The sequence below is a fragment of the Hordeum vulgare genome, chromosome 7H (assembly GCF_904849725.1).
Source record: "Hordeum vulgare subsp. vulgare chromosome 7H, MorexV3_pseudomolecules_assembly, whole genome shotgun sequence".
Classification (NCBI taxonomy): Eukaryota; Viridiplantae; Streptophyta; class Magnoliopsida; order Poales; family Poaceae; genus Hordeum; species Hordeum vulgare.
In genome coordinates, this window is record NC_058524.1 from 80,442,691 (window position 1) to 80,469,124 (window position 26,434).

A 26,434-nucleotide genomic window follows, 5' to 3' on the forward strand; every position below is an offset into this window, starting at 1 on the left:
CATTTCCTACGCGCATCGTCACTTCATCTTTCGCCAGCCTTCGCCTATTCCGCAGTTCCTGTTTTGAGTTGCAAATATGAGCAACAGAACCGGTATCGAATACCCAGGCACTACTACGAGAGCCGGTTAAGTACACATCAATAACATGTATATCAAATATACCTGATTTTTCTTTGGCCGCCTTCTTATCAGCCAGATACTTGGGGCAGTTGCGCTTCTAGTGACCCATACCCTTGCAATAGTAGCACTCGGTTTCAGGCATAGGTCCAGCTTTGGGTTTCTTCGTCGGATTGGCAACAGGCTTGCCACTCTTCTTTGAATTACCTTTCTTCCCTTTGTCATTTCTCTTGAAACTAGTGGTCTTATTCACCATCAACACTTGATGCTCTTTACTAAGTCACATTGCTTGCAAGGCTTGTGTGTGATGTTGTATTACCGAGTGGGCCCCGAGATACCTCTCCATCACACGGAGTGACAAATCCCAGTCTTGATCCATACTAACTCAACGAACACCTTCGAAGATACTTGTAGAGCATCTTTATAGTCACCCAGTTACGTTGCGACGTTTGATACACACAAGGTATTCCTCTGGTGCCAGTGAGTTATATGATCTCATGGTCATAAGAATAAATACTTGACACGGAGAAAACAGTAGCAACAAAATGACACGATCAACATGCTACGTTCATTAGTTTGGGTCTAGTCCATCACATGATTCTCCTAATGATGTGATCCCGTCATCAAGTGACAACACTTGCCTATGGTCAGGAAACCTTGACCATCTTTGATCAACGAGCTAGTCAACTAGAGGCTTACTAGGGATAGTGTTTTGTCTATGTATCCACACAAGCATTGTGTTTCCAATCAATACAATTATAGCATGGATAATAAATGATTATCATGAACAAAAAAATATAATAGTAGCTAATTTATTATTGCCTCTAGGGCATATTTCGAACAAATATAGGCGAAAGGAGGGCACTAGAGGACATGGGACCCACCCAGGCGGCCTCCTGGCGCGACCTAGGGGTGGGTCGCGCCCACAGGTCGCCTGGGCGGCCCCTGGTCCCCCTCTATCCCCCTTTCGTGCTTCGTGAAGCTTCCGGTGCGCTGATTTTTATATATTTTTCTTAGGATTTTTGGGGCTCCGGAAAATTGGATAAAAGCTCTTGCAAAAAAAGACATCAGCAGACAAAAAATTACATTGGGTGCACTGAGTTAAGAGGTTAGTCCAAATATGTATAAAAGATATAAAAATGTAGCAAAACATACAACAATGTCACCCAAAAATCATGGAACAAACATAAATTATAGATACGTTTGGGACGTATCAACAATACATATATGAATTTTTTTATAATTTGTGTAACGTAATGTCAATTATAATGTACACAAGATAAGGAAGATGAATTAAATAAACTTGAACTTACGTAGTAGCATATGTCAATTGAAGATCATGTGTTAATGTTTGGTAATTAGACGAACCGTCTAACTTACCTAGTTTTGGGTCCTGTTCGATAACACGGACAAATTATGATTTTTAATCAAGGCGATAAAAATCAATCTCTAATCAAGGTCTGCAATCTCTGCCAAATGTTAATTACAAAATTAAAATTAAAAATATGACGTATACCAGATTGCTAAGCAGTAACTAGTAAGGACCTGGAGACAGATCGAGCAGCTGGTGAGATGCAGATGGCTCCGCACGCACCGCACAACACCACATCGGCAGGGCACTGGGCAGATGGAGATGGCGGATCCGCTGATGCAGTGATGCTTGATGGCACTATGGCTGTGCGGCAGGCAGACCAGTATGTAGGGTCAAGACCGAGGAGTCGAGGAGGTGGCGACGTTTGTCGTTCGGTTATGCCACGATCGAGTCGGCCTCGATAGACTCGCCCTCGCGAGCAGCGCCCATCGAAAGCCTCGTCCCGTCGCTGCTTTAGCGGTTCGGTCCAACACCATCCAAGACTGCCTATTGGCCCAATTTTTTGTCAATACCAGGCCTATGTAATTTTTTTGGCCTCTCTCCTCCCGAATCATGGGCACTGTGCGGGCCGCACAGATGACACCACTGTGGGCCTGCTCCTGCATGTCAAGTATGTGTTTTTCTCGTGCGACCCCAACCTCGCCAGCCAGCCTTCCACCTCTATAACCTACGTCAGCGCTTTGATAGGAGACCTGCTCCTATTAGACACATACGTATTTTGTTTGTTTATGATGAAAAGTAACATGTATTTTCATTCTATTAAATAGTTGGACATCATAAAATTGCCCTAGCACATTGTTCCCCCATTGAGGATCGAAAAATCCTTTGAAACACGGACTTTGTAAGGCTTCAACATACATTTTTCTCTCCATAAACAGCCACAACGACATAGTAGTAGCTATCATTTTCCCATTTTTCTCCATCAATCAAAAGGCTAAAACGATGCGTGAACCAAACAAGAGAGAGCGACCTTTTCCGTCATCCTTTGAAAATCAGGAAGGCACCATTCCATTCGCAAAAAAGAGAGAGACACAATTCCCAGCTGCTTCCCTCGGCTGTCTGCACGGTTCCATTCACTCCACGCAGGTGGTTTTTCTCGGACCCCAAATCAATGCCACCGTGCGTTCCCTCAAGCCCCCAACCGATGCCACCACCGTGAGTAGTACACCTCGTCGGGTACGGCGAGCATTTACCCTCCCGCAGCGGGGGGCGGGGCCCCGGCGAGGGGATTCAAACCACGGCCGAGCCAAGAACAAAAACCGACGCCAAAAGGCGTCGGGCCGGGCGGACGCGAGAGACCCCCGAACGAGGGGAACAAAACAACGCCGCGGAAATGCGAAAGCGGAAAAACTTCTGGCCCCTGTCCTCCCTCCCCCCGAAGCGATAGATAGAAGAGGAATAGGGGCCGCGTCTCCCCCTCCACTCCGTCCACCACCACCACCACCACCGCCTCCTCGTCCGCCCCTCGCCCCGCACCGCCCCCGCGGGCCTCTAAACCCCGCCGGGCCGCGCCCGCGCTCGATCTAGGGTTCCCGGTCGTCGCGGCGCCAATGGCGGACGCGCGCGGTGGCTGGTCCTGGGACCTCCCCGGCTTCCAGCCGCCGACGCCGGCCGCGGCCTCGACGCCGCTGGCGCCGCCCACCGCCATGCCCAGGGCGCCGCCGACGGCCATGGTGGCGCGCTCCTCCGAGGGGGCGCCCCGCGGGTCCGGCGCCATGCCCGTCGCCGACCGCCTCGACCAGCTCGCCGACAGCGTCCAGGTGCCTGTTCCGCTGAGTGGCGCGGCCCGTGGGCTCGTTTCTGTCCGGGGGATGGGGGTGATTAGCTGGGTGGGGTCGCTGGAGCGGGGGATGTTGCCGTGTGTTTCGCGCCGGCTCAGCGGATTCCTGCATTTTGGGTTTACCAATGAGCTGGCCGAGGTAGAGGATTCGGACGCGTGCCCCATGTGTTGGGGAGTGTTAGCGAAGGCTCTCTGTTGGGCCTAGAGCTCGAACTCGCAGTTTAGTTGCACATACGGTTTATAATTTTGGAATTTGTTTGATTGACGAACCTCGTCTGGCTGTGCTCTGCTCAACTAGTAATAATGCCTCGAATTGAGGAGACTACGGCCAATGCGTTTCTGTTACTGGTGTTGGTTCAACATGAGATAGTACCATGGTGGGGTGACAGGTTCCAACATTGTATTCATTTAGCATGTTCGAGGACAAGATGTCTGTTATGATTTTCCTTAATTTTGGTGAACTGAAACTACTCAACTGGAACCAATCGTGTGCCATTACCTCGTTCACTAGGAATGAGGAGTGTAAACAAACTTGAGCAGGATAATACTGTTCACACTTTCAATATTAATCATAATTTTGCTTTCACATGAAAAATTCCAGGAAACTATTCTTGTTAATTTATGCAAATACCGGAGTTATGATGATTATGTCAAATCAACATGATTTGATGTGCATGATAATATGCGTTCACTTCATGTTTTTTCTCTCGTTCCTCCTTGTGTTGGTATTTGGTCATTTCTTATAACTCACTTTTATAAATTACACTTGCAGCTTGCCAGAGAGGACTGCTTGGAACTTAGACAAGAAGCCAGTGACCTTCTTGAGTATTCCAACGCAAAACTCGGCCGCGTCACTCGCTATCTTGGGTTTCTTGCAGATAGAACTCGGAAACTAGGTAAGTTCAATATCTCTTCATGGTGTTCAGTTAAGTATTAGCTTCGTTTCCCCTGTGTTAATGAGGGGATCCTGCTTAATCATTTATGAACATCTAGTTGTTTATGTTTTCCTTGTACTTTTAGGCTTGTTAATGTTAATTTTGATAGTGGTTTTACCGGGGTGATTGGTATTGTGTTTTCAAGGCTCCTGGAACAAGCTATATGCTTGTAGTGAAATTTCTCTATTTGGCACATTGCGCAGTATAATATGGTTGCAGGTGTTTGTAATATAATGATTCCCTGTTTATAAATTATAGGGTGGGTTATGTGCAACTCTTACATTCATATACCCATGCTCTGTTTTTAAAGCTGGGACATGATATATTTTATATATATAAGTTTTGCTAGGGCATATTGCAGTTATAATGAATAGCACATTACACCCCTTAAGTAGTTAAGTACATTCTATAATCTCATGTCCACAAATTTTAATAGTAACTATATGAACCCACTGGTAATAAAATTATGCCCCGGGCATTAAAACGACATGGCAAACCGACTTGGATGTTGTTATCATGTTCTAAGGGCGCTTTTTTTTCCAAATCACGCACTGTACATAATCAGAAGAGATAGAGGATCATGCTTCTTCATGCGTTGCAACTTGCTCTGTTGTGCTAATCATCTATTTTTAATATAATTTCATTGTTACCTGAGGTTATGTCTTTTGCTGCTGTAGATCAAGCTGCACTTGAAACTGAAACTAGAATCACTCCTTTGATTCATGAGAAGAAAAGGCTTTTCAATGACTTATTGACCTTGAAAGGTACTCTACCATGTTCTGTACTGCCTGACTTACACATGACTCATCTTTATGCATGGAATCTTTTTAGCGTCAGTCATAATTATGAACACCTTTCAGGCAATGTCAAAGTATTCTGCCGTAGCAGACCATTATTCGAAGATGAGGGTCCATCAGCGGTCGAGTTTCCAGATGATTTTACTATCCGTGTAAACACTGGAGATGAGTCGTTGACAAACCCTAAGAAGGATTATGAGTTTGACAGGGTATATGGTCCCCACATCGGGCAAGGTAAGATCGATGATGAGCCATGTAGGATGCAATTGATCAGTGCTAGACTGCACAAAACTTTGATAATATGTTTTTTTTTGATATATCTAACTCTTACACTGACTCTGTCCTTCAAATGCTTTGAAGGTGAACTTTTCCACGATGTTCAACCGTTTGTGCAGTCTGCCTTGGATGGGTACAACATCTCCATATTTGCGTATGGTCAAAGCCGCTCTGGAAAGACACATACACTGGTTTTCATCTACTCTGATGTGTTTATAATTATTTTTCATGAAATTACACATTCTAAGTTACAGAGTGTTTAGGTTGCATTGGTGTCATTTCTTGCTCTCTGAATTATTTGCAAGAAGTATACTATAAAAATAATAACATCTTGATATGGCAAATATCTTCACTATGACAAGCCCAGAGCCATGAAAACCACGAATGGAGCCTAACTTTTTTTTTTCTTATAGGAACATGCATTATGAAATCTGTCACCCTTTGATTTCTTACGAGGTGCAATAGTCAAAGTCTATATTATCAGCCTGTGATTGTACGTTAGAATACATATATCTTATTCAATCATGTAATTCGCGTATCCTAACAAAGAAGAAAATGCAACTAATGTATTGAGAGCCGTCAGAATGATGAGCGTCGATCACTTGTTGACAAAGAAATGCAACGACACTCCTCAAACAGCACTATTATATAAATTCAATGGGTAACTGTAATATCTTAGCACACTTTTAGGGCAACACCGGTGTCTCAGAATTACTTTATTGTTTGATAAAAACTGATCCCAGGTACTGTAGAACAAGACATAGGAGCTTACATTCTTGCATGCTCTTGACTGATGTTTGTTTAAATTCATAGATGCAATACTCTTTGACTGAAATTTTCATGCCTTCTTTTCAGGAAGGATCTAGCCATGATCGTGGTTTGTATCTCCGATGCTTTGAGGAGCTATTTGATCTTTCAAACTCGGATACTACTTCCACATCACACTTTAACTTCTATTTTACTGCCTGTGAACTTTACAATGATCAGGTACCAATACAATTCTGTCAAGTGAATATGACTGCAGTTTCCTTGTATAGCTGGTATCACAGCAGCCTAATTGCATCTATTCGCTTCACACAGGTCCGGGATTTGCTGTCAGAATCTAGAAGCACAGCCCTGAAAGTTCGCATGGGTGTGCAAGAATCCTTTGTGGAACTTGTGCAGGAGAAGGTTGAAAATCCATTGGAATTCTCTGGAGCCCTAAAGACAGCACTTCAAAATCAGTCTGTACATTCGTCAAAGGCCATCGTATCTCACCTGTATGTCAATAACTGTTATTTTCTCCTTTCATCCATACCCCATAACATTGCTTTTTTCTAGGTCAAATATCTTTTTTTGTGATGCAATGATGAATTTAATATCTGGTTTGTACTCCCTAGTACATTTATCAGATAAATATTTGAAAAGGGCATTATTTCTTCGTGGCTTATTAATCCTTTTTCTGGTTCTTAATGTCTCTGTCATAAGCTTTGTTCTGATTATTTGTATCTTCATCAGTGCCTATTTGAAGATGAAACAGACTATTGTCTGCTGTTCTGGGTTCATTACTTTTGAAGAAACTTAACATTGCCTTTTCTATTGTTCCTCCCTGCTCTTGCCATTGTAACTGTGAAACTTTTTGTTACAAGCCACTGTTTGGATAATTTTTTAATTTTTAGTTTCATTCATGCCACTAACTTATCTGTGGAAGTACTAAAAAATAATCCTTTTCTTTTCAGGATTATTACCATCCATATACACTACAGAAACTATGTAACAGGAGAACATCTGTACAGTAAGCTTTCTCTAGTAGATTTGCCAGCTAGCGAATGCCTTCTTGAGGAGGATGCCAATAGAGATAATGTAACAGACTGTTTGCACGTCTCAAAGTCACTTTCTGCGTAAGTAGCATGACTCTGTGTTCCTTGTTTTCTGTTTAGTTTGCTCATTTCCTCATTGATGATTTGATTGGCAGTGACCTATTATGCTACACCTCAATGGTGCATATTCATTTGATCATTTCTTGTTAATGCATTTATTTTTTCCTTTCTTTATATAAGAGGGCTCTCAATTTGTTATCCGTAGGTTGGGTGATGCTTTGGCCTCTTTAAGTGCAAAGAAGGAGCCTGTTCTGTCTGGAAATTCAAGACTTATACAAATCTTAGCTGACTCTCTTGGTAAATAGTTACTTTCCCTGTAAGGGCATGCTCTTTTATTATTTTTTGTTCTAAGTGCAATGGAGTCTGTTCCTGGTTAGTTGCAACCAAAGTGCTAACGGAGGGTGTATCCATCTGATGCCCCCTTCCATACATCCATACCAGAAAAAATGTTTTAGGAGATTGTAGGGCAAATAACACAAATAATCCATGTGACAGGAACACAAAATACTAACCACTCCTAAGAATTTGTAAAAGATGAAATATAATTAAATACTACACGAAGTAAATCTTATACTCTCATCTGTTTTAGTTCTCACAGTTTCTACTGAACTTAATTCCGTAGTTTAAAATGATGTGAGGCCATATGAGGCCCTTACCATCTTAGCTTTTAATAGAAATTATCATGTTTGCATAAATGCAATTTGGAAAGTGTAGTACCAGAACACCGAAATGAAGGATGTACTGGATTCGTCGTCATAACATGTTTGATAATGCATGGTTGATTCCTGGAAATGGAAATGCATCTGCTTCATAAAAATCAGAGTCTGTTATCCATCCGTTTAGTGATATAAACCCCCCTTCTATGTTTCACACATTAAGAAACGACAATGCATGTGAATCAGCATATGATGGAAAATCATTACTTCCTCCGATCGGAAAAAAGTGTTGAAGCTTTGAACTAAGGTTAGTTCAACCCTAGTTCAAAGCTGCAACACTTTTTTTTTGGATCGGAGGGAGTAGCTTTTATGCCCTATTACTCTTATTGAACAATGCAATTACCGGATGCTACCATTCATATGGTATAACTAGGAAAATAGTGATTAGATACTTCATTGTTTATAAGGCGGTAAGGCGACCTAAGGCGAGCACCAACTGCTCTGAGGCCTAAGCGCCTAAAGCGGGCATACTTGTAAGGCGCTGCTAGGGTGCCTTGCCACCTAAACGTCCAAGGTGGGACGCCTTACAAACAGTGCGATACTTATTAGATTTTCTAGTGTTCATGTATATTTATCTATCTGAACACAGGCCGCAGGGAAAATTGTTCCCTTTATTAGCATACAATAAATGTAGTAAGACCAAAAGGAAGCTTCCACAACCAATACCATTCTTAGTTTTACATTTCTTCGTTCGTGCAGGAAGCAGCTCGAAGATTTTGTTGGTTGTGCATGTAAGTCCAAGTGCTTCAAATTTGTCTAGAACTTTGTCCACACTCAGCTTTTCAGCCAGAGCAAGAAATGCTGAATTGAGCCTTGGAAATCGTGATACTATCAAGAAATGGAGAGATGTGGTATGGGTTTGATCGATATTTGCATGGTTCCATTTTAACTCTTATAGCCAGTTAACCATATTTCTATTTTATTTATAGGCGAATGATTCACGTAAAGAATTGCATGAGAAAGAAAAGGAGGTTTCGGACTTGAGGCAAGAAGTTCTAGGGTTGAAACTTTCTCTATCAGAGGCTAACGACCAATGCACGCTGCTCTTCAACGAAGTGCAGAAGGCATGGAGAGTTTCTTCTACACTACAAACTGACCTGAAGGTCAGTACTACCCATACTACTGCTCTGAATCAAACTAATGCCAAGCTAAATACAATCAATTATGACCATTTGACAGTTATTTAAGAACTAGGAAGTTTGGATAAAACAAACTGTGTCCAAATAAACATTACTCCCTCTTATTTAGGTACAGAGGGAGTATTTAAGAGTGCATGCACATGAAATATTTATATCTTTGATATACACAAAAAGTTTAGTTCTGTAGTTATATTAATAATTGTCATCAGAGGTACTTGGATATCATAGTATCTTCTACAACTTTTAGTAACAGCTAGCAAAAATGTAATGGTCAAATGTGTGTGTATTTGGCCATTGTCTGAACTAGCATCTATTTAGAAACATACAGGGTGATTCGGGAGTTTCTAGTTTTAAGGTATCCTATTCCTAGTTCTGGGGTGATCAATTCCAACTTTATGTGGAAAAGCTACATTTGTTCATTGTCGTTATAAGACCAGTTTTGCTGATGGTGCATCTCTGTTTGATCTTCAGTAATTTATGTTGCTAATGTGTCATTGAGATGTTATCTAGAATGTACTAGGAGTAAGTCGTAGGTGTAGTTCAGTTTATAATCTTTTGGATACTCAACCTGCAGTCTTGTAGTATTAAACATTCAAGGTGTTTGACATTTTAGTTGTCTTTTTATTTATCGCAGTCTGAAAATTTAATGCTCGCTGACAAGCACAAGATTGAGAAAGAACAGAACAATCAGCTAAGGGACCAGATTTCTCGTCTTTTGGAAGTTGAGCAAGAGCAGAAAATTAAGATGCACGAACGCAATTTAACGATTCAATCGCTACAGGTTAAATGTTGATTCATGCTATTGTTAATATGTTCACTAAAAAAGCTATTGAAATCATTGTGTCTTCCTTCTCAAAATTTTCTCTTGATTAATGCTATTGTTAATATGTTCACTAAAAAAGCTAGACATATTTTGTGTTGTTTATGATTGTTTCACCCAATTAGTCAATTTAGCCAGTGGCTTTTGATGTATAGTCTTCGACAATATAAATATGTAAAGCAACAAAATGGTGGTGCATTGTTATTTAGGCTCTGTTCGGCAGCACTCCGCTCCTGGAGCGGCGGGAGCGGAGCGGGCGACCCAGAGCGTATTTTCTTGGAGTTGTAAAAGTGCCGCTCCGTCCGCTCCCGTATTTTACGGAGCTGGAGGGTTATCGAACGCGGCCTTAGCATGTGTTGGCTCCATGAAAAAATATATATGCATGCTGTAGCTTCTTACAGTGCAGCCATAAAAATTCGTGCTGCAAGATAATGCATTTTTTTAGCATTACACCCACTTATGATGGTGGTAGAGGCTAGGGTTCTACCAGGTCTCGGACGTAGGTTGTAGGGGTGGAAGTGCGGGCTGCGAGGTTGGGGACGCCGGCGCCGGCGGTTGGGCGCCGTCGCGGCGTGAGAGAGAGAGGGGCGGCTAGGGTTTGGGGCTCCCGTCTCCTGAGGGAGACGACAACAGAATACTGTTTATTGTCTGATTAATATTGAAGGGGTACATGTGTTTATATAGGAGGACAACCTCCACTAAACCCTAGATAACGTGGACTCTAATATAACTTGGACTCTAATATAACTTGGACTCTAAGATAGCTAAGATAACTTGGGCTAAGCCCGTAACTAACCCTGCCCATTGGGCCTCCTCCGTTGGTACGTTGTACCGGTCATAACATCTCTCCCCGTCTTCTCAAACAGCTCGTCCTCGAGCTGAACATCTGGAAACTGCTGGCGGAAATCGTCAAGCTTCTCCCAAGTCGCTTCCTCCTCTAGCAGGCCGGTCCACTGTACCAAGACATGCCAGACGCCGCGACGCTGCTGCGCTTCCAGCACCTTCGCCACCTGTGCAGAAGCTGGAAGGAGGCGGCCATCCGAAGTAGGAGGAAGGGCCGGCGTTGCTGCAGGAGGGTCCCCGCGGTAGGCCTTCAGTAAGCCGACATGGAAGACGTCGTGGAGGCGAGAACCAGCTGGCAGCTCCAAGCGGTATGCGAGTGTGCCGACACGCTCCAGCACACGAAAGGGACCGGCGTAGCGAGGTCCCAATTTGCGCTTGGAGCGCGGGTCCAGAGACTGCTTGGTCCTGTGGAGGAGGCGCAGCCACACCCAATCGCCCACCGCGAACTCCGCCTCGCGATGATGAGCATCGTAGTACTTTCGGGCTAGCTGTTGTGCTTGGAGAAGACGCTGGCGCGCCTTAGCCAGAATGTCGTCGCGGGTGCGGAGTAAGTTGCCCGCCGTCTCGGACCGAGCCGTCCCAGGCTCGTAAGGGAGCATCGCCGGAGGTGGGCGCCCGTAGACCACCTCGAAAGGCGTGGTGCGCCGGGCGGAGTGATAGGAGGTGTTGTAGCAGTACTCCGCCCACGCCAACCAGTCCACCCAAGCTCGTGGACGATCACCAGTAACACAGCGTAGGTACATGGCGATCACCTTGTTGACCACCTCGGATTGGCCGTCTGTCTAAGGGTGGAACGCCGTGCTCATGCGGAGCTTCACGCCCGCCAGTCGAAAGAGATCGTGCCAGACATGTCCCGTGAACATGGGATCACGATCGCTGACGATGGACGAAGGAAAACTGTGGAGGTTGACGATGCCGTCGAAGAAGGCCCGCGCCACGGAGGCGGCTGTATATGGATGACCCAGGGCGATGAAGTGCGCGTACTTGGAGAATCGATCAACCACCGTGAGGATGACGGACTTGCCGCCCACCTTGGGAAGGCCCTCGATGAAGTCCATGGAAATATCCGCCCACCAATAACACAGCGTAGTACGTCTAGCGGCCGCAGTAGACCCGCGGGTTGTAGTGTCTCCATCTTGTTCCGCTGGCACGTCACGCACGACCGCACCCATTCGCGGACCATCGCGCCATCACCGGGGATGTAAAAATCAGCCCGGAGACGATGGAGAGTCTTCTGCACGCCCTCGTGTCCTGCAGAATGCGCCAAGGTCAGGACCTGGTGGCGCAGGTCGCCATGGTCGGGCACGAAGATGCGGCGGCCATGGAGGAGCAGCCCCTCGTCCAGGCGCTGCCAGCTCTCCGGCGTCAAGGCGCTGGCGCAGGCCCTGCGCGTCCGCGGCCGTCGAAGTTGCCTGGCGAATGTCGTCGATGAAGGCGAAAGATGGCCTGGAACGGATGCACATGATAGTGCCAGCCATGGCGACGTCGTCCCCGACATCCTCAGTGTCGCAGCGGGACAAGGCGTCGGCGACCGTGTTGAGACGGCCGGGGCGGTACTCAACGGTGAAGTCGAAGCCGAAGAGCTTGCTGATCCACCGGTGCTGCGGAACGGTGGAGAGGCGCTGGTCCAGCAAGAACTTGAGGCTGTAGTGGTCCGTGCGCACACGGAACGACCTGCCCCAAAGATAAGGCCGCCAGTGGCGCACCGCCTGAACCAGCCCAATAAGCTCGCGCTCGTAGGCCGCGAGCTTGTGATGGCGAGCGGCGAAGGGGCAGCTGAAGAAGGCGAGCGGTCCCTCGCCCTGGTGGAGGACGGCGCCGAAGCCGATGCCCGAGGCGTCGCAGCCCACCATGAACGCCATATCGAAGTCCGACATCTGGAGGACGGGTCCTGTCGTGAGCGCCCGCTGGAGAGCCTCGAATGCCGTAGTCGCCTCCTCGTCCCAGGAGAAGGCGTCGCGTCAGTGGCGCGACGATGAGGCCGAAGTCCCGGATGTACTTCCGATAGTAGCCGGCGAGGCCCAAGAAGCCGCGGAGCGCCCGCGGTGACCGCGGAGTCGGCCACGCGGCGACGGCGGCGACCTTGTCCGCGTCCATCGCTACCCCGTCCGCCGAGATGACGTGCCCCAGGTACGCGACGGAGGTCGTGCCGAACGAGCGCTTGAGGTGAAGACAATGCGCTCGAAGCTCGTTGAAGATGATGGCCACGTGTTGTAGGTGCTCCGCCCAAGATGCACTATAGATCAGGATGTCATCAAAGAAAACAAGCACAAAGCGACACAAGTATGGACTGGGCATGTCGTTCATCAGGGCCTGGAAGGTCGCCGGCGCGTTGGAGAGGCCGAACGGCATCACCATGAACTCGAAGTGGCCATGGTGAGTGCGGAACGCCGTCTTCTCGATATCATCAGGGTGCATGCGCACCTGATGGTAGCCCGAGCGAAGGTCGAGCTTGGTGAAGAAGCGCGCTCCGTGGAGCTCGTCCAAGAGCTCATCCACGACGGGGATGGGGAACTTGTCCTTGGACGTCAAGGCGTTGAGGGCGCGGTAGTCGATGCAGAAGCGCCATGTGCCGTCGGCCTTGCGCACTAGGAGCACCAGGGCGGAGAACGGCGATGTTGAAATCCGGATGATGCCCTGCGCGAGCATGACCGCCACCTGATGCTCGAGCTCGTCTTCCTGTAGCTGAGGGTACCGGTACGGGCGCACGGCGACAGGCGCCGAGTCCGGCAGCAGGTGGATGCGGTGGTCATAGGGCCGCGTGGGAGGGAGGCCCTGTGGTTCGTCGAAGATGTCGCCGTGCTGCTGCAGGAGGTCGGCCAGGAGGGGATGCGCCTCGTCCAGTGCGGCCGCCATCAACTGCAGCTGCGGGGTCGCGGCGCCGGAGCTGCCGATGCCCGTCCACTGGATGCGACGGCCGCCCTCACGCCAGAAGATGAGGGACAACACATCGTGGTCCCAAAGGATGGGGCCAAGAGTGGACAGGAAGTCGATGCCGAAGATGAAGTCGTAGCAGCCCAGGTCGATGCCGACGCAGTCGATGGAGAACGGCTCGTCGCCGGTGAGGACGGGAACCTGCCGCGCCATGCCCTGGCAAGCAAGGCGGTCCCTGTTGGCGACGGTGACGCTGAACTTCTCCGAGCCTGCCGGTTGGAGTGCGAGGCGGCGCATGGCGTCCCCGGACAGGAAGTTGTGCGTCGAGCCCGTGCCCACGAGCGTGGTGAGACGCTCCCCGTTAATTGTCACCGGAAGCAGCATCGTCTTCGCCGTCTTGATGCCAACCATGGCATGAAGGGAGACGACGAAGGCGGTTGCATCGACCGGCCCGTAGGTCGTGACGCCGGCCTCGGAGAGTGGCGTCGAGCTCCGCGGTGAGGGCCTCCACCTCCGCGTCGTCGACGGTCTCCAAGTAGAACAGGCGGGCACACGTATGACCCGGCGCATACGGTTCGTCGCAGTTGAAGCACAGGCCCTTGCGGCGCCGCTCGAGCTGCTCGGCCGACGTCAAGCGCCGGAAGGTGCGTGTCGGCGCGGGGGCAGTCGCAGTAGTGGCCGGCAAGGTGGGGCGTGTCGGGGGACGCGTGCCGCGGCCCGGGAACGCCTGCTGCAGGGTGTTGGCGCGTTGCTCGTACGCGCGCGCGTAGTACATGGCCGTCTGCAGGTCCTGGTGTTCGTGCATCTCGACGTCGATGCGGATGTGGTCGGGAAGGCCGCCGACGAAGAGCTCGGCGCGTTGGCGAGCCGTGACGTCAGGCGCATGGCAGGCCAACGTCTGGAAGTGGTCGGCGAAGTCCTGCACCGAGGTGGTGAAGGGGAGGCGACCGAGCTCGGCCAGGCGGCTCCCACGTATGGGGGGGGGGGGGGCGAACCAAAGGAGACACTGGTCGCGAAAGCGCTCCCACGGAGGCATCCCGCCCTCGTCCTGCTCGAGGGCGTAGTACCACGTCTGTGCGGCGCCACGGAGGTACTAGGAGGCGATCCACGTGCGGTCGGACGCCATGGTTCGTTGCCCCTGAAAAACTGATCGCACTGATTGAGCCAGTTCAGGGGGTCGACGGTGCCGTCGTAGGTGGAGAACTCCAGCTTGGTGAAGCGGGGCGACTGCTGCACGTGTGGCGAGGCCGCGTGGGCGCCCTCGTGGCGACCCAGCGCGGCGGAAGGAGGGTGCTGTGGCACCACAGAGCTCCCGGCGTACGGGCCAGTATACCCGCCGAACCCCCCGAAGGTGGTGGCGGGCGGCTGCAACACCGTCGTGTAGGTCGGCGTGTCGAGCCACGTCGGCAGCGGGGACGGCGACGACGGCCACCTGACCTGGTTGATCGGTAGGCCCTGGGGCGCGACGGTGGCCAGGGGCGGTGGTGGCGGGGTCGCGTACGGAGCCTGGAGGAAGGTCCGAAGGTTGGTGACCGCCAGGGTGAGGTCGCGGATTGCCGAGGACATCTTCGCCGGGGAGAGGACGGGGGTGGCTTTGGCCGCCAGGGCCGCAGTACCGGAGGCGGCCGGACCTGAGGTGGCCGGTGGCGGCGACTGGTGCGGCGGCGGTGGTGGTGGCAAGGTCCGACAAACTCATCGAACCCAAGCTATCTGATACCAAATTGGTAGAGGCTAGGGTTCTACCAGGTCTCGGACGTAGGTTGTAGGGGTGGAAGTGCGGGCTGCGAGGTTGGGGACGCCGGCGGTTGGGCGCCGTCGCGGCGTGAGAGAGAGAGAGAGAGGGGCGGCTAGGGTTTGGGGCTCCCGTCTCTTGAGGGAGACGACAACAGAATACTGTTTATTGTCTGATTAATATTGAAGGGGTACATGTGTTTATATAGGAGGACAGCCTCCACTAAACCCTAGATAACGTGGACTCTAATATAACTTGGAATCTAATATAACTTGGACTCTAAGATAGCTAAGATAACTTGGGCTATGCCCGTAACTAACCCTGCCCATTGGGCCCCCTCCGTTGGTACGTTGTACCGGTCATAACAGATGGTATAAGTATATGCAAGAGAGTGTGGTTCATCCTCGGGTTATTATTCACCATGCCACCATCATGTAGATGTTTTTGGACTCTCATTCTGGCTATACCATGTTTCAACTTTACTGGCATTCTCTCCATGCAAAAAAAAAGACTTCATTAACATTCTCTTTTGCCCAACTAAATTGTATCATAACTTGGCATCTAATTTGGTTCTTCCTTCCATAATCTGGCCATAAGGGTCTATAATGCGATTACGACCAGATTGTCTGTCACACTATTCAATAGTACTATTCGATAGTAGTGTATCCGCTGGTGAGATTTGAGTGTTAACTAATTGCTGTAGTATGGTTAGAAAGCCAACTTTTTTATATATTCGAATACCCACTTGTATTTTGCATGCTTATTTTGTCCCTACAATTTACAGGCAAAACTTAAGTCCATTGAGTCTCAACTTAATGACGCTCTGAACTCTAGTGATGCAAGATCAACAATTGGATCTGAATCCGCTTCAGTTATTTCAACCCCAAAGATGATGGAATCAACCGCTGAGTCATCATCAGTGACCAAAAGGCTTGAAGAGGAGTTAGCAAAAAGGGATGCCCTTATTGAGGTATTGATACTTTATGGAATTGTCTTTCATCACTAAGTATTACTTGTTCCACCTAAATGCATGCAAATGTGAGATTTTTGCTTGAATTATATGCTTAGTAATCACAAAAAATTACCTCAAGTTTGGGTGTGTGACTAATTAGTGGTGTCTCTGGACTTCTGTTACCAGTTCTTTCCCACCCACTGATAGCAACTTAATAAATGTATTTTTAATTGGTCAAACTGATCATCGTGTGAGAAACGAGCACTCTCACTGTCAGTTTCAAAGGCATTTGCATTCAGCTTAGGAGTTTCCATCCTACTTGCAGAAGGTGCAAATTTGAGAAGACAGTTTTATAGAACACTGTTGGTTGGTTGTATTCATGTTCTCATGCATAATAAAGCAAGATTATATATAAAAACGATCTTAAATCTATACTTAATGAATAGTAAGAAAAACTATACTTATTTACATCTGATTTCTATACTCAGATTATGAGACCTGCTAGCTTAATGTTAACAGCTCTATTGCTGATTATGTACCACCTGATGTTCAACACCAATTTTAGAGGAGACTTGTTTGCATCCAGTTAAATTGTATTCTGATATACTCCCTCCGTCCCTAAATGAAGATGTTTTTTGATACTATCATAGTGTCAAAAAACGTCTTACATTTCGGGACGGAGGGAGTATTTGTTATATTCTTTTGTGTATTAAGTTTGGTGGTCAGACTTTGTAGCTACCTTTTACTACTTTTGGACTTCTGTGTATTATGGGCTTGTATGATTTCTCTATTCTTTATATTTAAGCCAAGACAAGTCAAGATTCTGGTTCCTTTGGTTTTACGAACCGTTGTCCTTCATTTGCTGCACTTTGATTAATGTCTTACTTTTGAAACATTGCCTTGATTAATGTAGAAACTGCATGAGGAGAACGAAAAGCTCTTTGACAGACTTACAGAGAAATCGGGATTAGGAAACTCTCCTCAGGTGTCCTGGAATACCTTCACTTTATTCAACTGTTGGGCCCTTTTTTATTCAGTTTGTCCCATTTCCTGGACTCCTTTAGTGCTTGTGAAAAGGTCTAAAGATAAGTCATTTCTGACACTTTTTCTTGTCTGTCCCTTGATGCTGTAGTGCATGTTCAGGCAACTTTGCACCCCACAAGGAACTAAATATCTACTTTCTTCAATCTGCACGTGTGTCTTTGCGAGTGATGATCATGATCCTCCATTCCTTATGTTGTAATGATCTGGCAATGTCACATTTGTGTGTATATCTTACTTTGCCTATTGTTCCTTTTTCCCTTTTCCTCTTTAAGTTGGAATTAACATGAACTGTTAACTGCATATCCTCTAATCTGTTCTCACTTGTCCTTTAAAAAGGAGAGCTTGTCCAACGTAGCAAATGCAGAAACTCCACATGAGTTGTTTCAACTTCACCATTCTTGTTTTGTTTTCAATGTCTTTCAGTGTACTGTGTCAACGTGAGCTGTGCCAAGAAGCATTTATTTTATAAGCACTCATTGTGATAACATTTCTCTTTATGATCTGTCAGTAACTCTATTTTTGCGAATAGTTTAGGAAAGCTGTGTTTGCAAATTTTGCTATAAAGCTTATGATATTCTAATGCAGTAATATTTGTCTGTAGGCTCCAAGTCCGTCTTCAAACCAAGCAACTAATGCTCAGGGAAGGGATATAGACAGGTAAATGCTACTATGCATACATGTGCAACCAGCCAATCTCACTGTTTTTTGAAATGAAAAATGTATCCGACCATGTTCCGTTTACAACTGTATTTGCAGGAGCAACAGTGTGAAAACTCAATCACCAGATGTATTTCCAGCAACAATCTCTCAGGACAAAACTGGAAACAGTGGAGCTATAGTGAAATCAAGCAATGAGTTAGTAAAAACTACACCTGCTGGGGAGTACCTGACTTCGGCACTGATGGATTTTGATCCTAACCACTTTGAGGGATTTGCTGCAATAGCTGATGGTGCAAATAAGCTTTTGATGCTGGTCAGTACTGCTAAATTACCAGAAAATATATGCATTGTACTCATAAGAGTTCTATTCTTCTATTGTTAAGCTGGTTTTGCATATTTCATTTCATTGTTATTTTATTATGGGCACCGGCCATCCACCAAAGCTATGACCCATTCAGAACGTCCAGTTCCATTAGATAGTCATTGGATTGTTAGGTGATTTATGGGATCAGAGGATTTGAAAATGCAGTACCTGTCAGGATGCTGCTGTGTTGGTAGTTGATGCCTGTTCTCATCTGGCTGTGGCACTAACTAAAACAACTCTGTAAAGAAGTTGGATGGTTACTGTGTGTCCAAGTTGTGAATTTGTTATGATTTTGATCTTTTGATGTCCAATGCATTTTGTGCCTAATTTGTCTAGGCAGAAGAATGGCGCCGATTGGTTAGAGTTGATGCGAATCACCACAAACTCGAGATCAGTATAATATGTCCAAAGCCCTACATGTCCAAAGCCCTACTTTGACAGCTGCCTACTTTTGCATGCCAAGCATATACTACCATCCCATTTTCGTATTCAGCACACAGCTGCCTACATTTTGCATGACAAGCATATACTAACATCCCATTTTCATATTCAGCACAGTGATGCTTGTCATTGTTTTTTTTTTCTCTCATGGGGTTATCTAGAGATTGTGATGTGCTGTGTGGTGTCTTGATTAAGCGGCCATGCGTTCGTATGGGGTTTTATACAGTAATTTGATTTGAGCACTATGTCTGAGGTCTGAAATCCTCAGCCTTTTTTAACTGTTTATAGGCTACATTTGGTATTAACTGTTTCAGTTTCATGGTATTCCTGTCATAGTGAATTTTTATTTCATTTCATGAGTGTTTATGTAATTATGATATGCTTCCAGGTATTGGCTGCAGTTATCAAAGCGGGTGCTGCTAGGGAGCACGAGATACTTGCTGAGATCCGAGATGCTGTCTTCTCGTTCATTCGCAAAATGGAACCAAGAAAAGTTATGGATACCATGCTAGTTTCAAGGGTCCGGATATTATACATTAGATCTTTGCTTGCTAGATCCCCAGAACTTCAGTCCATTAAGGTGCAATGTCGTTGTCTTGCTTTTATCTGTTACTCCCTCCGTCCCAAATTAAATGACTCAACTTTGTACTAACTTTGTACTAAAGTTAGTACAAAGTTGAGTCACTTATTTTGGGACAGAGGGAGATTATTTTAAGCCAAGAGGCCCCATCCTTTTGTACTAACTGGGTTAGCATATTTGTCTATTTGTTCCTTCTTAAAAGGTTTCTCCAATTGAACGTTTTCTGGAGAAATCAAATAGTACTAGTCGGAGCAGAAGTTCTAGCAGGGGAAGTAGTCCTGGCAGGTCTCCGGGTTACCACCATGATCATGGTTCACGGGTTGCCTTAATTGATGAAAATGTGCAAGGTTTCAAGGTTAACATTAAACAGGAAAAGAAATCAAAATTCTCCTCGATTGTTCTGAAGCTTCGTGGGATTGAGGAGGTATGTCTTGTTCTCCTTTAGTTGTTACTAGTTTACTGCTAGATCTATTTCATTTTGGATATATCTGTGGGTTAACTTTTGTAGGAGTTAGTTCTGATGGGGTTCCTATGCTTTATTGCTGGCATGGTCACTTAAGTACAGGTTTTTGGTCATCATAGTGATGCCAATATGTCAGGCTAGGAGATGTTATGCTGATATATTGCCACTGAACAATTTGACGGGCTTGCCATGTTTCTAGATGGTTGACTTATTTGAATATGTGCTAGCATTAAGTAATTGGTATTAGTGCTACATTTGACAGGAGACTTGGAGACAACATGTCACCGGAGGAAAGCTTCGGGAAATTACTGAGGAAGCGAAGGCTTTTGCGATTGGAAACAAAGCCTTAGCCGCTCTTTTTGTTCACACACCTGCTGGTGAATTACAACGCCAAATTCGAGCATGGCTTGCAGAGAACTTTGATTTTCTATCTGTAACTGGTGGAGATGTTGCTGGAGGAACTACTGGGCAACTTGAATTGTTATCTACCGCTATCATGGATGGATGGATGGCTGGCCTTGGTACAGCGCAGCCCCCAAGCACCGATGCTCTAGGCCAGCTGTTATCTGAGTACAGCAAGCGTGTCTACACATCACAGCTACAACACTTGAAGGTTTTATTTACCCACCTCACGTTCTGGTCTAACAAATTCAGTACAATTGTCTCTTATCCGTCGTTATATTGCAGGACATAGCTGGTACATTGGCAACAGAGGAGGCTGATGATCCTGTTCATGTCAGTAAACTGCGGTCTGCTCTGGAGTCTGTTGATCATAAAAGAAGAAAGGTACCTATAGCTCCCTCACTAAATTTACTTTCATGTGTTGCACTTGGTATACTTCACTTGATGTACTTCTCAAATTTATGAATGAAGAGCGTAAACATGACCCGTGGTTCAAATTTTGGTGATGGAACAAGTTTCTCTCTGCCTGCTCTTCAAATATTTTTAACTCACTAACTTAGAAGAGCCATATGATTGCTAGTACCAAGTCTTGGGGGGGTGGGGGTGTCACCTCGATGTATGATGAAGTCACATTTCAGCACTCCTTTTGTAGCTTCGTACATTTAAACTATTTAAGTCGACAGTTGTACTCTTGGCATCTCAACCTCATCATACTCTTACCAGATCATGCAACAAATGCGGACTGATACTGCCTTGTTAACCAAAGAAGAAGGTGGTTCACCTATCCGAAATCCTCCAACTGCTGCTGAAGATGCACGATTAGCATCTCTCATATCTCTAGACAACATCTTAAAGCAAGTCAAGGTCTGATGCTACACCATTTGGGCCTATATTTGTTTTGCCTTTATGTTTTATACTGAGAGACATGTTTTCTAACACCATACTTGGTTCATTTTTGGACATTAGGAAGTAATAAAACAAAGCTCTACAAGACCATTACGAAAATCGAAAAAGAAAGCGTTGCTAGAATCATTGGATGACCTCTTGGCACAGATGCCTTCTCTTCTTGACATTGATCATCCATGTGCTCAAAAGCAGATCACGGATGCACGGAATGCTGTGGAGGTATGTACATGGTATCTCATAATCTCTGTCCTGAATGGTAGAGTAGTATTTAGGTAGTATCTCATAATCTTTGCCCTCAAATAAAGAATGTGATTTATGACCCCTCAAATGGAAATGGGGTTATGATAAAAAGACAAAGGATTTTGTTTCTCAGCTGTTCTCTCTAAATCACAGATCACTTTTGTAACAGGAGGTTTGGTTAGTTCTGACTCACTCTGTTATCTCTCCCATGCAAAATTTCATTGCAACTTTACATTTAGGTTAGCTAATCATTACTTCTTTGGGTTTCTGTACATACACTAGGATGTGGACCACCTTTATATTTTGCAATCTGTCTTGTATGAATCCCAGCCGATTGGTGGTAGTCATGAATTGTTAAGACACAATTGTTTTTCCTTTCTTAATCTAGCTTATGCTTGCGAGATAGGGTTTTGTGTCAGGCTATATTCCATTAACTATAGCTGAACTAACATGTATTTCTACAGTCACTGCAAGAAGACCCAGATGATCCTGCCCCTGATCCTAACTCGAATTCCAACATGCTGGGAGAGAGCGAAGTTTCACAGTGGAACGTACTGCAGTTTAACACCGGGACAACAGCACCTTTCATCATAAAATGCGGAGCAAATTCGAGCTGTGAACTGGTTATCAAGGCGGATCAACGGGTTCAGGAACCTAAAGGTGGTGAGGTAATCCGTGTTGTTCCAAGACCATCTGTTCTTGCAGAGATGGGCTTTGAGGAAATGAAAGGCGTGTTTGAGCAATTGCCCGAAGCAGTGAGCTTGCTTGCCCTTGCACGATCCGCCGATGGCACAAGAGCCAGGTATTCTAGACTGTACAGAACGTTAGCTAGCAAAGTACCTGCCTTGAAAGAGATTGTTGCGGAGATGGAGAGAGGTGGTATTTTCAAGGACGTCAGATCATAGTGTTAGTTCATTTTGTAGTTATATGTAATGTTGTATATGGATGCATTTGAGGGCGTCCCATGTAACCTTTTCTGTTTACACCATGAGCAAGCCTATGTTGTAGCATTGTCTTGGGTTAAGAGAGTTCACCTTGTCTCTCTGCCTGCCACCCACTGGATGGTCGATGATTCAAAATACATGGTTGTTGTAGTTCATGGATGCCCTTGTAATATTAAATTTGCCTCTCTTACATACTGCTGAAAGGCAATGCTCCGACAGTTTGACGATGAAAATCTAACCCTAGCATCAGCCATTCGGCCATTTCAAATGGGAACACCTCACTTGTACTCCCTCCGTTCCTAAATATACCTCTTTTTAGAGGTTCCACAAGAAAACTACATACGGATGTATACATTCACTTATTTTGTTCCGTATGTAGTCCATTAGTGAAATCTAAGACTTATATTTAAAAACAGAGGGAGTAGTATTTTGATGAAGGATTCTTTAGTCTTCTCATTCACCACCTAAAAGCACTAACCAAATTCATTAGAAATAAGAAATGCAGACTATGTGGCAAATTATTTCTGTTGGAAGGTCCTAGCGTTAAGTAAAGCTAGTGGATAAACTTGACGTTTCTATTACGTACATATTTGCCTTAGGCTTCCTCCAACGCAAAGGTGCTAAGTGAGGTGCTAAGAGCATTAAATATGTTAAGCAACCATAATCTTTAATGTATTGATGCTTAGTTTGTTGTTGCTAAGGTTGCCTCATTTAATTGTTTAGCAACTAAAGTCTTGCATGTATAGGCTAGTTCCCTTCATTTTTAATGTTTTGCATAGGTTCTCGTGACTAGCACCGTTTTCTCTTGAGGACACCAAACTTCTCTCTTTCTTCTTAATTAGATTGCCACATAAGATTTTTTGTCTTGTTGGCATGCTTAGCACCTATCCAAAGTGAAGCATTGGGAGGAGCCTTATGACTTCTTTGGTTGGATGGAATTTATTCCGTACGAATTTTTATGTAAAACCATGGAAAGTTTCACTTTTTTTTTGTAATTCCAAAGGAAAATTTCATCAAGTCTAAAGTTTTCTGATTTTATGACAACAATTGCTTACACCTAAATCTTTTAAAAAACTTCTTGTATTTTGGTGGTGACTCAACGAAACATCTTGTTGGGGCATAGTTTATGCCTAAGTAATTTTGGTGATTGATGACAGTACCGCCAAGGACTAACCGTGTGTGATTAAGGTTTCAGATAACACACGTCAACGGCACAAGACGACTCGCCCCCTTGTTCGTGGAACAGAAGGCCGGCGTTCTCTACGATTCTCTTTATTTGAGTCATAGGAAAGCCATACTATTAAGAGGGGAACCGTAGTGGAAAGGTTTGGGTGGAATCAATCTTTGCATGCGCACACTTCACATATTTTTCCCTTGCCAGCATCTTTGGAGTGGCTCCCGCCTTTGTGTTTCCCTCTTCTGTGCAAATGGTCCCCCAGCGGTAGTACCGCTGGGCCAAGCGGTGGTACCGCTAGCCCTAGCGGTAGTACCGCTAGAGTGCTAGCGGTAGTACCGTCCCTGGTCAGCGGTAGTACCGCTCCAGGAGCTCAGTACCTTCTGCCTAGCGGTTGTACGTGGACGGACCTTTTTGCGAAGACTTTCTTGGCGGTGGTAGTGCGTATGCACTACCAGGGGCCGAGCGGTAGTACCGCTGCAGCCAGCGGTACTACCGCTAGACTCGGGCTGAGAGTAGGAAAACGGTTGGATTTCCCCCCCACTATATAAAGGGTTCTTCTAGCTGTGGAACCTCATCTCTTACCCTCCCTAGCTCCATTGTTGCTCCCTAAGCTCAAAAGTGCCCGATCTCTCTCCCTAGCCAATCAAACTTGTTGATTCTTTAGGGATTGGTTGAGAAGGCCTAGATCCACACTTCCACCAAGAGAAAAGTTGATTCCCCCACCAATCCCTTGCGGATCTTGTTACTCTTGGGTGTTTGAGCATCCTAGACGGTTGAGGTCACCTCGAAGCCACATTCCATTGTGGTGAAGCTTCGTGGTCTTGTTGGGAGCCTCCAAGCTTTGTGTGGAGTTTGCCCCAACCTTGTTTGTAAAGGTTCGGTTGCCGCCTTCAAGGGCACCTATAGTGGAATCACGGTACCTTGCATCGTGCGAGGGCGTGAGGAGAATACGGTGGCCTTAGTGGCTTATTGGGGAGCATTGTGCCTCCACACCGCTCCAACGGAGACGTACTTCCTGTCAAAGGGAAGGAACTTCGGTAACACATCCTCGTCTCCATCGGTTCCACTTGTGGTTATCTCTAACCTTTACTTTGTGTATGCATATGTTGTCGTCTATCTCTTACTTGTCTTAGTAGCTCTCGTTATTAGCTTCATTAGGGTTCACCCCATTGTTGTAATATTTGTGAACCCATATGTTGTTTACCTTAACTTGCTAAGATTAATTAAAAAGTGGTCGTTGCCTATTCACCCCCCCTCTAGTCAACCATATCGATCCTTTCAATTGGTATCAGAGCCACGTCTATTTATTAAGGGTTTAATCACCCGAAGAGTATGGAAGGCGAAGAGGGAATTAACCATGGGCAACCCGAGGCCATGGACTTGACTTCGATCACAAGGGACGACTTGAATACGGCTATGGCCGCCCTCAAGACGTCCTTGACGAACGAAGTCAAGACCATGCTTAAAGAGTTAATTGAGGGTTTTAAAAGTCCACCCGAACCGGCTATAGTGGTTAAACCCACCGTCACCGATTCGGAGGCCAACTCCTCTAAGGAAGCGGCTAAAGGTATGCGACCTTCCTCATCTCACGAAAAGGATGGGACTGGAACATATGCCTCAGTTCCACCCCCCATGGTCTATGGAGGATCCGTTCCCGCACCGCGTCTTAATCCTGTTGGTCCTCCTCCTAAGCTTGTAAAAGGTGACTTTGCTAACTGGGTATTTTCTATTAAGTCTCATTTGAATCACAGCTCAACAAACTTGTGGAGAATCATCGAGCAAGGATATTATCCCCATGATCCAAGCAACCTCACTCCAAGAGAAGATGCAGACAATCAATACAATCACTCCGCTTTGTTTATTCTCCAGTCCGCAGTGCCACCTGAAGATCTTCCTCACTTGCGTCCCTTCACATTGTCCAAGGATTGTTGGGAGCATATTATGGTGTTGTACAAGGGAAGCTCAAGCATTCAACGATCCAACTATGAAGTGATACTTGATAAGGCCGATGAGTTTGTGATGAAGGAAGGCGAGGACCCTCGTGATCTCTATCGGAGGGTGACTGCTATTGCTGTGGCACTCAAGGATCATGGGAGCAAGGATGTGGATGATACATGGGTCAAGCGCAAGTTTCTCAAAGCCATCATGCCTTTCAACAAAGCCATGTCATCTGTCATTCGTCAGCGGCCAGACTTCCACTCCTTGTCTTCCAGTGAGGTGTTGGTTGAATTCATTGCAATGTCAATCATGAACGAAACAGCCGACAATGCACTTGCTCGTGTTCGCTCAAAGACAACTTCACCAAACCTTGCGTTGAAAGCAAAAGCGATGCTTGAAGAAGAAGAAGAGGATGAGGAAGAGGAGAGCTGCCCTGAAGACACAAAGTATGCCTATCATGAGCACATGGCTTTGGCATCAAGGCAATTCTGGGGCAACAAGAAGAAATCAAGACCCACCTTCACCAAGAACAACACGAGTGGTTTCAAACCCAAACAACGAGTAAGGACATGTTATAACTGTGGTAACGTGAGTCACTTCATGGCCGAATGTCCCTATGAGAAAAGGGAAGACAACGGGGGCAAGCTCATTCGCAAAGACAAAACCAAATCATTTCCAATCAAGAACAACTTTGTGAAGAAACCCCACCCAAAAGGGATGGTGGCCCTTGAAGAGTACCCTTCCGACGATGATGATGATGACACAGTGGCAACGACAACTGTTGCTATCGCCACTACCTCTCCCCAGAAGGTGTCTCTCTTCAACGCCCCCAACGAGAACCACATCACCAAGTGCCTCATGGCAAAAGGTATCAATCAGGTAACTCCCATCATTAAGACCAACATCGCTACTGCTCCTTCATTGTTAAATTGTGTTGATGATAGTGATGTTGGGGAACTTAATGAGCATGATCTTGACAAGTTTCTGTGCACTATTAAGGGAGAACCCAAGAAGCACTTTGTTGCTCTCTTGGAACAACTGGGTGAGGCCACTGACCTCATTG

At 46.1% G+C, this 26,434-nt stretch overlaps 1 protein-coding gene across 1 annotated transcript; it reads left to right on the forward strand.

Moving 5' to 3' along the window:
• Positions 1-2,818: 2,818 nt before the first annotated feature.
• On the forward strand, positions 2,819-22,446 carry LOC123413045 (kinesin-like protein KIN-14L). Its single transcript, XM_045105989.1, has 23 exons — positions 2,819-3,249; positions 4,042-4,165; positions 4,882-4,968; positions 5,065-5,235; positions 5,362-5,468; positions 6,133-6,264; positions 6,358-6,536; positions 6,996-7,157; positions 7,342-7,433; positions 8,552-8,703; positions 8,782-8,955; positions 9,626-9,772; positions 16,045-16,230; positions 17,126-17,197; positions 17,858-17,913; positions 18,013-18,229; positions 19,110-19,301; positions 19,504-19,725; positions 20,027-20,377; positions 20,452-20,550; positions 20,890-21,030; positions 21,133-21,291; positions 21,777-22,446. Exons 1-23 carry the CDS (start codon positions 3,040-3,042, stop codon positions 22,215-22,217), a joined length of 3,873 nt encoding a protein of 1,290 aa, XP_044961924.1. The 5' UTR covers positions 2,819-3,039; the 3' UTR covers positions 22,218-22,446.
• Positions 22,447-26,434: the final 3,988 nt, after the last annotated feature.